Source organism: Pelophylax lessonae (genome assembly GCF_965119305.1).
Source record: "Pelophylax lessonae genome assembly, chromosome: 6".
In the NCBI taxonomy this organism is placed as follows: domain Eukaryota; kingdom Metazoa; phylum Chordata; class Amphibia; order Anura; family Ranidae; genus Pelophylax; species Pelophylax lessonae.
Window position 1 is genome coordinate 2,478,804 of NC_138773.1, and position 13,106 is coordinate 2,491,909.

Genomic DNA, 13,106 nt, shown 5'->3' on the forward strand with positions numbered 1-13,106 from the left:
TTGCCACCAATGTAACGGAACCGTCGACCCACACCGTGCTTGTGGTCTTCCGTCAGTATACGGCTTCCTCCAGTCTGGACATATAGAGATATTCCAGCCGCCCCCCATACAAGAACTAGCCTGAACTTAGCTTGTATGTGTCTGGAAACAACTAACCCCTTTATTAAAACAAGCAGTAGACTTTTATACACTTGAGAAGCATGACAGTCACCACACGAACAATGGCCTGAATATTTACATAAGCATCACATAATGAATAGATAACGAGGTACAGCTGACTCATGGCTAATCCCATCTAGACAAGGTTATCATTTACATGCTAATTAGCTCAGCGTACTTAAGTCAGCCTGGAAGCCCAGACTGCCGGCACCAAACGTAAAACAGATACAAATACACATATTATAGTGTAAATACTGAGAACCCACAGTAAACAATAGATGATCAAATCAACATGATTTACAATCCATGGAAGACAGGTGTTTGGGCTGATGACATGCATCTGTTACAAGTCTGATCAACTTAAGCAGTCCAAATCATCAATTTATCTGTCACATAGTTTTTTTCAGTCTCAGTGACGGCTAGTACCGTCACACCCTCAAAAAATCTTCTCATGGTGTGACCAGTTTGGTGTGGAGGAACTCGAGTATCCTGCCCAGACCTCATCCCTACTGACAGGGCAGCCATCAGAAAATGCTTTAGGCCTGGGCCCCCCAGGCTTGACCACCAACATTCTCCAGGGCCTCACACCTCTGCCATCTCCTGACCCTGCTGGGTGGCTGGGCCCTTCAGGATGCCCGGGCCCCCTACATGTGTATGGGCTGTCCTCCCCTGATGGCAGCCCTGCCTACTGAACACCTTTGGTATGAATTGGGACACTGGTTGTGAGCCAGGACTTTTCATCAAACACCAGTACCTGGCCTTTACAAATACTCTTTAAGCAGTATTGATGAGTGATGACATCTAATGTGCAAGTCCATACATTAGTCCACAGAAGATGACCATCCCATAGACAAACACCATGTTCATCTTCTCACAGAGGGATAAATGGTATTACATCGGAGAGGAGGACTGAGTGATGACATCTCCTACTGTGCAGGTTATACATCAGTCTATAATACCTCCTTCATCTTCTCACTAAAGGAAGTCATCACTCAATCATTCAGAACTGAGAGGAGGATTGAGTGATGACTTCTATTGTGCAGGTCCATACATTAGTCCATAGAAGGTGACCATCCCATAGACAGATATCATGTTCATCTTCTCACTAAGGAATAAGTGGTATTGGATACAGGAGGATTAAGTGATGACATCTTCTTCTGTGCAGGTCCATACATTAGTCCATAGAAGGTGACCATCCCATAGATACAGACATAATACCAGGGCTTTTTTTCAGCGGGAACGCGGGGGAATGCAGTTCCGGCACCTCCTGAATGGAATGTATGTAATGGCAAGGGGTGCTGGGGTGTGCTGGAGGGTCTATTGATGCTGGCTGCTGGGGAGTCTATTGTTGCTGGAGGCTATCTATTTTTGCGGAGGAAGGAGGTCTATTGTTTCTGGGAAGGTCTTCTGTTGCTCGTGTGGGTCTCTTTTGTTGCTGGGGGGTCAGTTGTTGCTTGGAGGGATTTACTGTTGAGGGAGCGGTACTTGTTGCTGGCTGTTGAGGAATCTATTGTTGCTGGAGTGGATCTGTTTTTGCAGGGGGTTCGATTGTTGCTCGGGGGGGGTGTATTGTTATTGGTGGGTGATCTATTGTTGCTGGTGGTGGGTCTTATGTTGCAGGGGGTCAATCGTTGCAGAGAGGGATCTACTATTGAGGGAGGGGTCTGATGTTGCTGGCTGCTGAAGGGTCTATTGATGCTGGCTATTGGGAGTCTATTGTTGCTGGGCTGGAACTATTGTCACTGGGGTGTCCATTGTTGCTAGATTTATTTTACTGCCTTTCTTGTTATCATGAACAAATTCCATACAAATTACTTAGCACCACAAAATGATACTTGGTTCTATATTCTCTAAAAAGGGTGGTACTGGGAAGTGGGTAAGGGATGGAACCAAGGAACGGAGCTCGGAGGTGGGTAAGGGATGGAACCAAGGAATGGAGCTCGGAGGTGGGTAGGGGGTGGAGTTAAGGGGGACTCAGAAGGGAGGAGTTCCTGCACCTATTCTCTGAGAAAAAAAGCCCTGCATAATACCATGTTCATCTTCTCACAGAGGGATAAGTAGTATTAGATCTGAGAGGAGGGTTGAATGATGATATCTCCTATTGTGCAGGTCCATACATCAGTCCATAGTAGATGACCACCCCATAGACAGACACCATGTTCATCTTCTCACAGAGGGATAAGAGGAGAATTGAGTGATGACATCTCCTATTGTGCGAGTCCATACATGATTCCATAGAAGGTGACCATCCCATAGATACAGACATAATACCATGTCCATCTTCTCACATAGAGATACGTGGTATTAGATCTGAGAGTGGGATTGAGTGATGACTTCTATTGTGAAGGTCCATACATGAGTCCATAGATGACCATTCCATAGATACAGACATAATACCATATTCATCTTCTCACAGAGTGATAAGTAGTATTAGATCGGAGGGGAGGGTTGAATGATGATATCTCCTATTGTGCAGGTCCATACATCAGTCCATAGTAGATGACCACCCCATAGACAGACACCATGTTCATCTTCTCACACAGGGATATTTTATTAGATCTGAGAGGAGAATTGAGTGATGACATCTCCTATTGTGAAGGTCCATACATGATTCCATAGAAGGTGACTATACCATAGATACAGACACCACACCATGTTCTTCTTCTCACATAGAGATACGTGGTATTAGATCTGAGCGGAGAATTGAGTGATGATAAATCCTCTTGCCTGATGTATGGACCCTGCAGTGTAGAAGGCGTGGATCCTATGGATACAGACAGAATAACATTCTTCTTCTCACAGCGGACCAGGGGACAGACGTTTTTGCAGTGGCGGTACACGAGTTCGGACATGCTCTGGGGCTCTCTCACTCCTCTTCAGAGACGTCTATCATGAAACCATACTACCAGGGGACGCTGGGAGACCATCGCTATTACAGGCTCTCAGCTGATGATATTGAGGGGATCCAGGCCTTATATGGTAAGTACACCATTTTCAATGAATCCATCACTTAGACACCACCAATGTAACACCAACATAAATGTATTCTCTACTGTATTCTCCACTAGGTAGAAGAGACTCAGCTCCAAGACCACCTCCGCCACCCCCGAGACCTACCCAGCATGCAATTCCCCCACGAGGGCCCACCTATCAGTAAGATTCCTGTGTTTGCTACTACAAGCACTAAAAGAAGACAACTGGCTAGTTGCCGGACACTTTGTAAACCCAAAAACACATCTCTTAAGGCTAGATCATATAGTGGGTATTGAAATAAATAATAACAAGATCTGCTAGGCCAAGTAGTACCAATAATGCTTCCAGTACTGGGAACCAACTAAAGACAAAGTCTTCTCATGATTTTCCAGTGCTGACCCAATGTATGAAAATGTCCAACGTACTTCTCTTCCTTCCTCAGAGTCTGGCGGGTGGTTTATGAGGCAATTAAGGTCTTTCTTAGTATAGACCAGGGTTTCTCAGCCAGGTTTCCATGGATCCCTAAGGTTCCTCCAGAGGTTGCTATGGATTCCTGCAATTAGCAATTTCTGCCTCTCAGATAAGTTCCCACGGACACCATTGAAATTTTTAGCTATGTACAGTCAGGTCCATAAATATTGGGACATGGACACAATTCTAATCTTTTTGGCTCTATACACCACCACAATGGATTTTAAATGAAACAAAGAAGATGTGCTTTACCTGCAGACTTTCATCTTTTATTTGAGGGTATTTACATCCAAATCAGGTGAACGGTGTAGGAATTACAACAGTTTGTATATGCACCTCCCACTTTTTAAGGGACCAAAAGTAATGGGACAGATTAACAATCATAAATCAAACTTTCACTTTTTAATACTTGGTTGCAAATCCTTTGCAGTGAATTACAACCTGAAGTCTGGAAGGCATAGACATCACCAGACGCTGGGTTTCATCCCTGGTGATGCTCTGCCAGGCCTCTACTGCAACTGTCTTCAGTTCCTGCTTGTTCTTGGGGCATTTTCCCTTCAGTTTTGTCTTCGGCAAGTGAAATGCATGCTCAATCAGATTCAGGTCAGGTGATTGACTTGGCCATTGCATAACATTCCATTTCTTTCCCTTAAAAAACTCTTTGGTTGCTTTCGCAGTATGCTTCGGGTCATTGTCCATCTGCACTGTGAAGCGCCGTCCAATGAGTACTGAAGCATTTGGCTGAATATGAGCCGATAATATTCCCCGAAACACTTCAGAATTCATCCTGCTGCTTCTGTCAGCAGTCACATCATCAATAAATACAAGAGAACCAGTTCCATTGGCAGCCATACATGCCCACGCCATGACAATACCACCACCATGCTTCACTGATGAGATGGAATGCTTTGGATCATGAGCAGTTCCTTTCCTTCTCCATACTCTTCTCTTCGCATCACTCTGCTACAAGTTGATCTTGGTCTCATCTGTCCATAGGATGTTGTTCCAGAACTGTGAAGGCTTTTTTAGATGTTGTTTGGCAAACTCTAATCTGGCCTTCCTGTTTTTGAGGCTCACCAATGGTTTACATCTTGTGGTGAACCCTCTGTAATCACTCTGGTGAAGTCTTCTCTTGATTGTTGACTTTGACACACATACACCTACCTCCTGGAGAGTGTTCCTGATCTGACACATATACACCTACCTCCTGGAGAGTGTTCTTGATCTGACACACATACACCTACCTCCTGGAGAGTGTTCCTGATCTGACACACATACACCTCCCTCCTGGAGAGTGTTCTTGATCTGACACACATACACCTACCTCCTGGAGAGTGTTCCTGATCTGACACACATACACCTACCTCCTGGAGGGTGTTCCTGATCAGACACACATACACCTACCTCCTGGAGAGTGTTCTTGATCTGACACACATACACCTACCTCCTGGAGAGTGTTCCTGATCTGACACACATACACCTACCTCCTGGAGAGTGTTCTTCATCTGACACACATACACCTACCTCCTGGAGAGTGTTCCTGATCTGACACACATACACCTACCTCCTGGAGAGTGTTCCTGATCAGACACACATACACCTACCTCCTGGAGAGTGTTCTTGATCTGACACACATACACCTACCTCCTGGAGAGTGTTCTTGATCTGACACACATACACCTACCTCCTGGAGAGTGTTCTTGATCTGACACACATACACCTACCTCCTGGAGAGTGATCTTGATCTGACACACATACACCTACCTCCTGGAGAGTGATCTTGATCAGACACACATACACCTACCTCCTGGAGAGTGTTCCTGATCAGACACACATACACCTACCTCCTGGAGAGTGTTCTTGATGTGACACACATACACCTACCTCCTGGAGAGTGTTCTTGATCTGACACACATACACCTACCTCCTGGAGAGTGTTCCTGATCTGACACACATACACCTACCTCCTGGAGAGTGTTCTTGATTTGACACACATACACCTACCTCCTGGAGAGTGTTCTTGATCTGACACACATTCACCTACCTCCTGGAGAGTGTTCCTGATCTGACACACATACACCTACCTCCTGGAGAGTGTTCTTGATCTGACACACATACACCTACCTCCTGGAGAGTGTTCTTGACCTGACACACATACACCTACCTCCTGGAGAGTGATCTTGATCTGGCCAACTGTTGTGAAGAGTGTTTTCTTCACCAGGTAAAGAATTATTCGGTCATCCACCACAGTTGTTTTCCGTGGTCTTCTGGGTCTTTTGGTGTTGCTGAGCTAATCGGTGCGTTCTTTCTTTTTAAGGATGTTCCATACAGTAGATTTGGCCACCCCTAATGTTTTTGCTATCTCTCTGATGGGTTTGTTTTGTTTTTTCAACCTAATGATGGCTTGCTTCACTGATAGTGACAGCTCTTTGGATCTCATATTGAGAGTTGACAGCAACAGATTCCAAATGCAAATAGCACACTTGACATGAACTCTGGACCTTTTATCTGCTCCTTGTAAATGGGATAATGAGGGAATAACACACACCTGGCCATGGAACAGCTGAGCAGCCAATTGTCCCATTATTTTTGGTCCCTTAAAAAGTGGGAGGCACATATACAAACTGTTGTAATTCCTACACCGTTCACCTGATTTGGAAGTAAATACCCTCAAATTAAAGCTGAAAGTCTGCAGTTAAAGCACATCTTGTTTGTTTCATTTCAAATCCATTGTGGTGGTGTATAGAGCCAAAAAGATTAGAATTGTGTCGATGTCCCAATATTTATGGACCTGACTGTATGAGGGGTAATTCTTCCCAATGGCAACAAGTGTAAGGGGCATTCTTCCCACTGACTATCACAATAATGTTTTAGGAGTTGTAGATAGAGGAATTTTTAGCAGGGGTTCCCTGAAACCAGAAAATTATTTCAAGGGTTCCTCTGTGTTGAAAGGGTGGAGAAAGGCTGGTATAGACTACGATTACCCTCAACCAACAGTGCAGTCCAACCACTGACCAATTGGGCTCATGCACTGAACTAAAGGAGCACTACAGAAAACAAAATTGTATTCTGATGTCTTAATGGGGGTCATATATGTAATGATGGCACTGAATTTTTCTCATTCCCTTTATATATTTCTATTGTTGATACCCCTGGCCATGCCAAATTCTGCCCCAACCCCTGTCGTGTCACCATGGCCTGCAGGTAAATGTGGAGAAACACATTTGTACACACATTGCATGTATTGTCCACATGGAGTTATCCAAAGGCAGTATTTTCCTGAATGTGGTACTCTAAGTCCAACTGAACCTTTACTAATTAGATACAAAGATATGTAGAGTTATACTGACGCATCGCAAAACTGGGTTCAGGCTTTAAAATGTGTTTTACTTTTGTCATTACGGGTTTAACTAAAATGCAGTTGGGCTTTAAGTCGATGTGAGTATTAATCCAACAAGTCCATTTAAATTTATAAAGAATCCAGTTGAGTGACCACCTCAGATTTACACTGCCCACAACTGCCATAGGCTCCTCTGCACTAGCTGGCACCAAGTGATAAACCTGTGAGGAAGAGCCAGGCAGGGCAGTTCTCCTGTACAATGCACACTGGTTGGTGGAATCCACATAGAACCCCTAGGGGCGTGCTTCTAACTTTCAAGGGGCGTGGCTTTTGATGTAACCACAGAGATATACGATCCTACATAGCAGGATTGTATGATCTCTGCAGTTACACCAGGGAGATTGACAGACGGTTGTGTTTACATCAGCCGGCTGCCTTTCTCCCTCTCCTGCGGGAGATTGCGAGTGACCCGCGGACATCGGAGCCGCCGGTCACTCGAGCAGGGTCACTTGGCCGGTACGTCACTTTGCCCAGGGGGGGCTGACCGCCGCAGTATATGTACTTGCGGCGGTCGGCAAGTGGTTAAAAGTCTGGTCAGCCGACCAGAGCTTAAGCTAGAGGACGCGCCGTAAGACCTCTGCGGAATAAGTACTGGAGGCCCTGGACTAGTTGGTCCACTAGGTCAGTGTTTTTCAACCTTTTTTGTGCAACAGCACACCAGGCAATATCTCACGGCACACTAGTGTGCCGCGGCACAGTGGTTGAAAAACACTGCACTAGGTCCACATAAGGCGGACAAACCTGTACTGCAGCCATCCCCTGACACAAGAGTTGGGCCCACTCGGTCAGTCTGGGAAACCATAGCCAAAACCTGGCCGATCCATGAACAATAGAGAAATGGTGGCCACCTTACTGACCTTCAGTGTAAAAATGCTGGTTCCCTGGCTGTCTCTGGCTCAAGTTATAGGCCTAGGAAAAGCATGCAGATCAGGAAAGACACATGGGTCAGCATGACATGTGAGGTATGACCTGGAGGAGGTCAGCACCGGCCTCCGTACTTCTTCTGGGCAGGATTATTTTAATAGATTGCTAGTTTGTGAGGTCTGGTCACTTTTGGCACGGAACTGATAGCAGCTAAACCCTGGAGAGGAAAATATAAAACATCAAATTAGGTTCTCATTTTCCCATCACCACCACGCAACTGTTAAATGTTAGTTTTGTGTGGAGTTGAATTGTAGCCTCCCTACTATCCATGATCGGAGAATGATTACAAGATGTATCACTTATGACCCATACACTGTTATTGTTTTCACATGAACTATTTTGTCTCCATGATGCCATGTTCCATTTTTTTCCCCCATCAGGCCCCGCCCTCCACTCTTTGATCGCTGCTCCACTCATTTTGATGCAATTGCAAATATTCGAGGGGAAGTGTTCTTCTTTAAGAGTAAGGGTTGAAAGCCATTCCTTGCACAACTCTACCCTATAAAACATTGCTTTCCCCCCCTTACAGTCTTGTCTTCTCATTCTCAGACAAGGTCTTCTGGAGAATGCAGACATCTCGGAACCTCGTATCCCTCAACCCAGCTCAACTCCACCACTTCTGGCAAGGGCTACCTCTAGACCTGCCCCGGCTGGATGCTGTGTATGAACGGCAAAACGACAGCAAGATTGTGTTCATTGCAGGTGAGTGCAGAGCGGGGGGAGATACGTGCATGGATTGGAAGGGGTGGTCCATGTGCAGGGACGCACAGTGCTGTGAAAATGTATTTGCCCCCCTCCTGATTTTTTTGCATATTTGTCACACTTAAATGATTCAGAGCATCAAATAAATGTTAATATTATACAACGATAACCCGAGGAAATCCAAAATGCAGTTTTTAAATGCAGATTTCTTTTATTATGGGAAATAAGGCCATCCAAACCTTCCAGGACCTATGTGAAAAAGTAATTGCCCCCTGAACCTAATAATTGGATGTATTCCAGAGATAAAACTATAATCCTTCCACTTTATAAAACTCTGGTCCGACCGCATCTGGAGTATTCTGTCCAGTTCTGGTCGCCAGTCCTCAGGAGGGATGTGTTGGAGCTGGAGAGAGTCCAGAGAAGGGCAACTAAACTAATTGGAGGATTGGAGGACCTTAATTATGAAGAACGTCTGCAATCGCTTGATTAAAGGCCCGTACACACGTGCAGATTGTCGGCCGAAAAGCTTCGGCCGACGACCGATCGGCCGATTGTAGGCTTGTTAGTATGATGCTTCCGACAGCCGACAGCGCACTTTCGGCCGAACAGAATCTGTCGTGCAAGCATTAAAATTTTTGTATGCCGACACCAGAGCGGCCGATTGTTCGCCAGTCAATACCGAATTCGGCCGACAGACAGCAGATTTGCAAGACTGGGCATGCTCAAAAAAGAAAAAACACAGGGAAAGTTAACCATCACATGACATCACTTCTGCAGTCGGCTGCTGTTGGCCGACAAAATTCTTGTGCAGTCTTTCGCACTTTTCAACAGACAGACAAAAGACGGCCGACGATCTGCACGTGTGTACGGGGAATTATTCTCCCTGGAGAAGAGACGCCTGAGAGGGGACATGATAGCAATTTATAAATATCTCAGTGGTGATCTCAGCATAGAAAAAAAGCTATTCAGTCGAAGGGATTGCATGAGGACTCGAGGACATACAATGCCATTAGAGGAGAAGCATTTTAACCTCAGGCAACGCAGGGGATTCTTTACTGTTAGGGCTACAAGATTGTGGAATTCTCTACCACAAGAGGTGGTTTCTGCGGGAAGTATGGTGGCTTTCAAAAGACTCTTAGGCCCCTTTCACACTTGTGCGACTTGAAAGTCGCGCAATTTTGTTCCTGCGATTTTGACTGGACTTGAAGCAATGTCTATGTCTTTGGACCTCAAAACGCATTAAAATCGGGCCAAAGTAGTGCAGGAACTACTTTGAAGTTGCTGCAACTTTAAGTTGCGCATATATGAATGGGTATCATTGGAAAACATGGCAAACGACATGTCGTGCAACTCTGATTTCCAACGTTGCATGACAAGTTGCACAAGTGTAAAAGGAGCCTTAGACGTACATCTCAAGGATCAGAACATTCAGGGGTATGTGAGATGATTACAGCCACACACACCTACACAGGGGGAACTGGATGGACTATTGTCTTTATTCAACCTCACCTACTATGTAACTATGTAACCTCACCTACTATGTAACATGTAACAACTGCAATCAAGAGTTTGCGATATTTGCCAATGAGTCTTTACCATCGCCGTGGAGGAATTTTGGCACTTTTCTTTGCAGAATTGTTTTAATTAACCACATCGGATGGTTTTCCAGCATGAATGGCCTGTTTAAGGTCATTTCACAGCATCTGAGTGGGAATTAAGTCTGGACATTGACTAGGCCACTCCAAAAACATATTTTATTTTTTGAGCCATTCAGAGGTGGACGGGTGTGTTTTGGCTTATTGTCCTGCTGCATAACCCAAGTGCACTCGAGTTTGAGGTCAGGAACCTATGGCTGGACATTCTCCTTTAGGATTTTCTGGTAGAGTTCATGGTTCCATCAATGATGGCAAGTTGTCCAGCCCCAGACCATCACCACCAAGTATGACTGTTGGGATGACGTTCTTTTTATGGAATGCTGTGTTAGTTTTACGCTAAATGTAACGGGACGCACGCCTTCCAACAAGTTCAACTTTTCTTTCATCAGTCCACAGAATATTTGCCCAAAATTCTTGGGGATAATCCAGATGTTTTTTGGCAAATATGAGATGAGCCTTGTGACGTGAGTCACTTTGGTTGGGGGGGCTGGTGTAGCCCAGATTGCTTTAGGGAGGTTGGGAGACTCCTCGTCCAGTTTCCCCAGTCCTTCCTATGTGTAAGTCACCCTGTGTCTATTAGGGGCACAGGGTGACAAAGAACCCCAGTCAGGTCTGCTCTGCACTAATCAGACTCTTGCTAGTGGGGGTTTGTTGTTGAATACCTGCATTCCATTTTTATATTATTATGGGATGTGTATGTTGTGTGGATTGACTAAGGGGGAGGGGTTGTCCCAGAAGTGTTCATCTCCTTGTGTTTGAATATACAGTTTGATTCTGGTTGACTCCAAAACTTGTACTGTCGAGTTCTTGGGGTAACTATAGCCAGATTCACAGATCCCGTGTTCCAGAGCTTAGGAAGCAGGTTACTGGCGGAGATACCCAGTCTCGGTGTCCGAATTCCGTCACAAGCCTTTGTGTTCTTTTTGGTCAGCAGTGGCTTTGGCCTTGGAACTCTCCCATGGATGCAATTTTTGCCCAGTCTTTTTCTTATTGTTGAATCATGATGTCCTAATTTAACAGGTCTGGCAGTCATCGGGCCTGGGTGTGGCAAAGGAACTCGAACTTGGCTTTCCACACACCAAAAAAAAAATGTGGTTAATCACAAGAGGGGGGGGGGGGGGGGGAATTACTTTTCCACATAGGGCCAGGCAGGTTTGGACAGTTTTTTTACCCTTCATAAATGAAATCATTTAAAAACTGCATTTCGTAGCTCCTCGGGTTATCTGTGTGTGATATTAATATTTGTTTAATGATCTAAATCATTTAAGTGTGACAAATATGCAAGAAAATAAAAAAATCAGGAAGTGGGGCAAATACATTATCACAGCACTGTATCTCTACTGCAGATGATGGATGTGAAGGTCTTCTTCAAACTGAGGGAGAGCTACGAGAAAACCAAATATGAGCAGACCGATTGTGGCGACTTTCTTCGCTGCATCTGGCATGGTCTTACACAGATTTTTTTTCTTGCATTGGTACAGGGAACAAATTCTGGGTGTTTAAAGACACACAGGTGGAGACCGGCTACCCACGGCCCCTTTCTGATTTTGGTCTGGACACGGACAGCATTGATGGAGCTTTCGTGTGGAAGCATAACAAGAAAGCCTACTTCTTCAGAGACAACCGCTTCTGGAGATACGATGAGACACTTGGCAAAATAGACGCCCGCTATCCGCAGGACACCAACCTTTGGAAAGGGCTGCCTTCTGCGATCGATGATGTGATCAGCTGGGTAGATGGTGAGTTTCATGGTTTTCACTTGTAACATACTGACCACAGTCCCAGCCAAGAAATAAAAACACCCAAGAAGCCACCGTTTAGATCTAACACCGTAAAACTAGTATTTTAATGTGCAGATCCAGTCCAACAGACTACTGAAATTAAGCTGCAGACTCTCAGGCCCACTCAAACTGCTCATATCAGAAGAGTGCAGCACCTTTTACTTCCCCCCTCGCTAAGAAGATCTGCCTCTTCTTCACCTCCCCACCACCACCCAAAGAAGATCTGCCTCTTCTTCATCAAGAAGATCCACCTCATCACCACCCCACCCCAAGAAGATCCGCCTCGTCACCACCCCACCCCAAGAAGATCCGCCTCGTCACCTCCCCCCCCACCAAGATGATCTGCCTCTTCTTCACCTCCCCACCCCCAGAAGATCCGCCTCATCACCTCCTCCCCCACCCCCAGAAGATCCGCCTCATCACCTCCCCCCCACCCCCAGAAGATCCACCTCGTCACCTCCCCCCCACCAAGATGATCCGCCTCTTCTCCCCCCCCCCACCAAGATGATCCGCCTCTTCTCCCCCCCCCCCCCAAGATGATCCGCCTCTTCTTCACTTCCCTCCCACCAAGAAGATTTGCCTGTTCTTCACCTCCCCCCCCCCCAAGAAGATCTGCCTCTTCACCTCCCCCCCACACCAAGAAGATCTGCCTCTTCACCCCCCCCCCCCCCAAGATCTGCCTCTTCTTCACCCCACTAAGATGAGCTGCTTCTTCTCCACCTCCCCACCCCTTCGCCAAGATCTGCCTCTTCGTCAAACACATGAAAACCAGGTGAATAGCATTTTCAGGTGTATGGACTTCCTATTTCTCAGATTTCCATTAAAGAGACGCTTCCACAAATGTGAATAATCTCAGGTACAAGGACCGGGACATTCCGGTACGTGAAACGCCCACTCGCCGTCTTCTTCCTCTACACACATTTTACCAACGTGCAATCAGCTTCTGAAGATTTAATGACACCAGGAAGAGACAATTTCCTAGCACAGGCACCTCCCTCTTCACATACACTCCCAGCAGAGGCGGGTACTAGGGCAACTACT

At 45.8% G+C, this 13,106-nt stretch overlaps 1 protein-coding gene across 1 annotated transcript in view; it reads left to right on the forward strand.

Annotated features, from left to right (window-relative positions):
• MMP25 (matrix metallopeptidase 25) overlaps positions 1-13,106 on the forward strand; it is a 35,137-nt gene that overhangs the window by 19,089 nt on the left and 2,942 nt on the right. Inside the window, exons 5-9 of the mRNA XM_082262117.1 lie at positions 2,962-3,138; positions 3,228-3,312; positions 8,308-8,390; positions 8,477-8,629; positions 11,766-12,023. Coding sequence (XP_082118243.1) covers positions 2,962-3,138; positions 3,228-3,312; positions 8,308-8,390; positions 8,477-8,629; positions 11,766-12,023 — 756 coding nt within the window. The remainder of the gene's footprint in view (positions 1-2,961; positions 3,139-3,227; positions 3,313-8,307; positions 8,391-8,476; positions 8,630-11,765; positions 12,024-13,106) is intronic.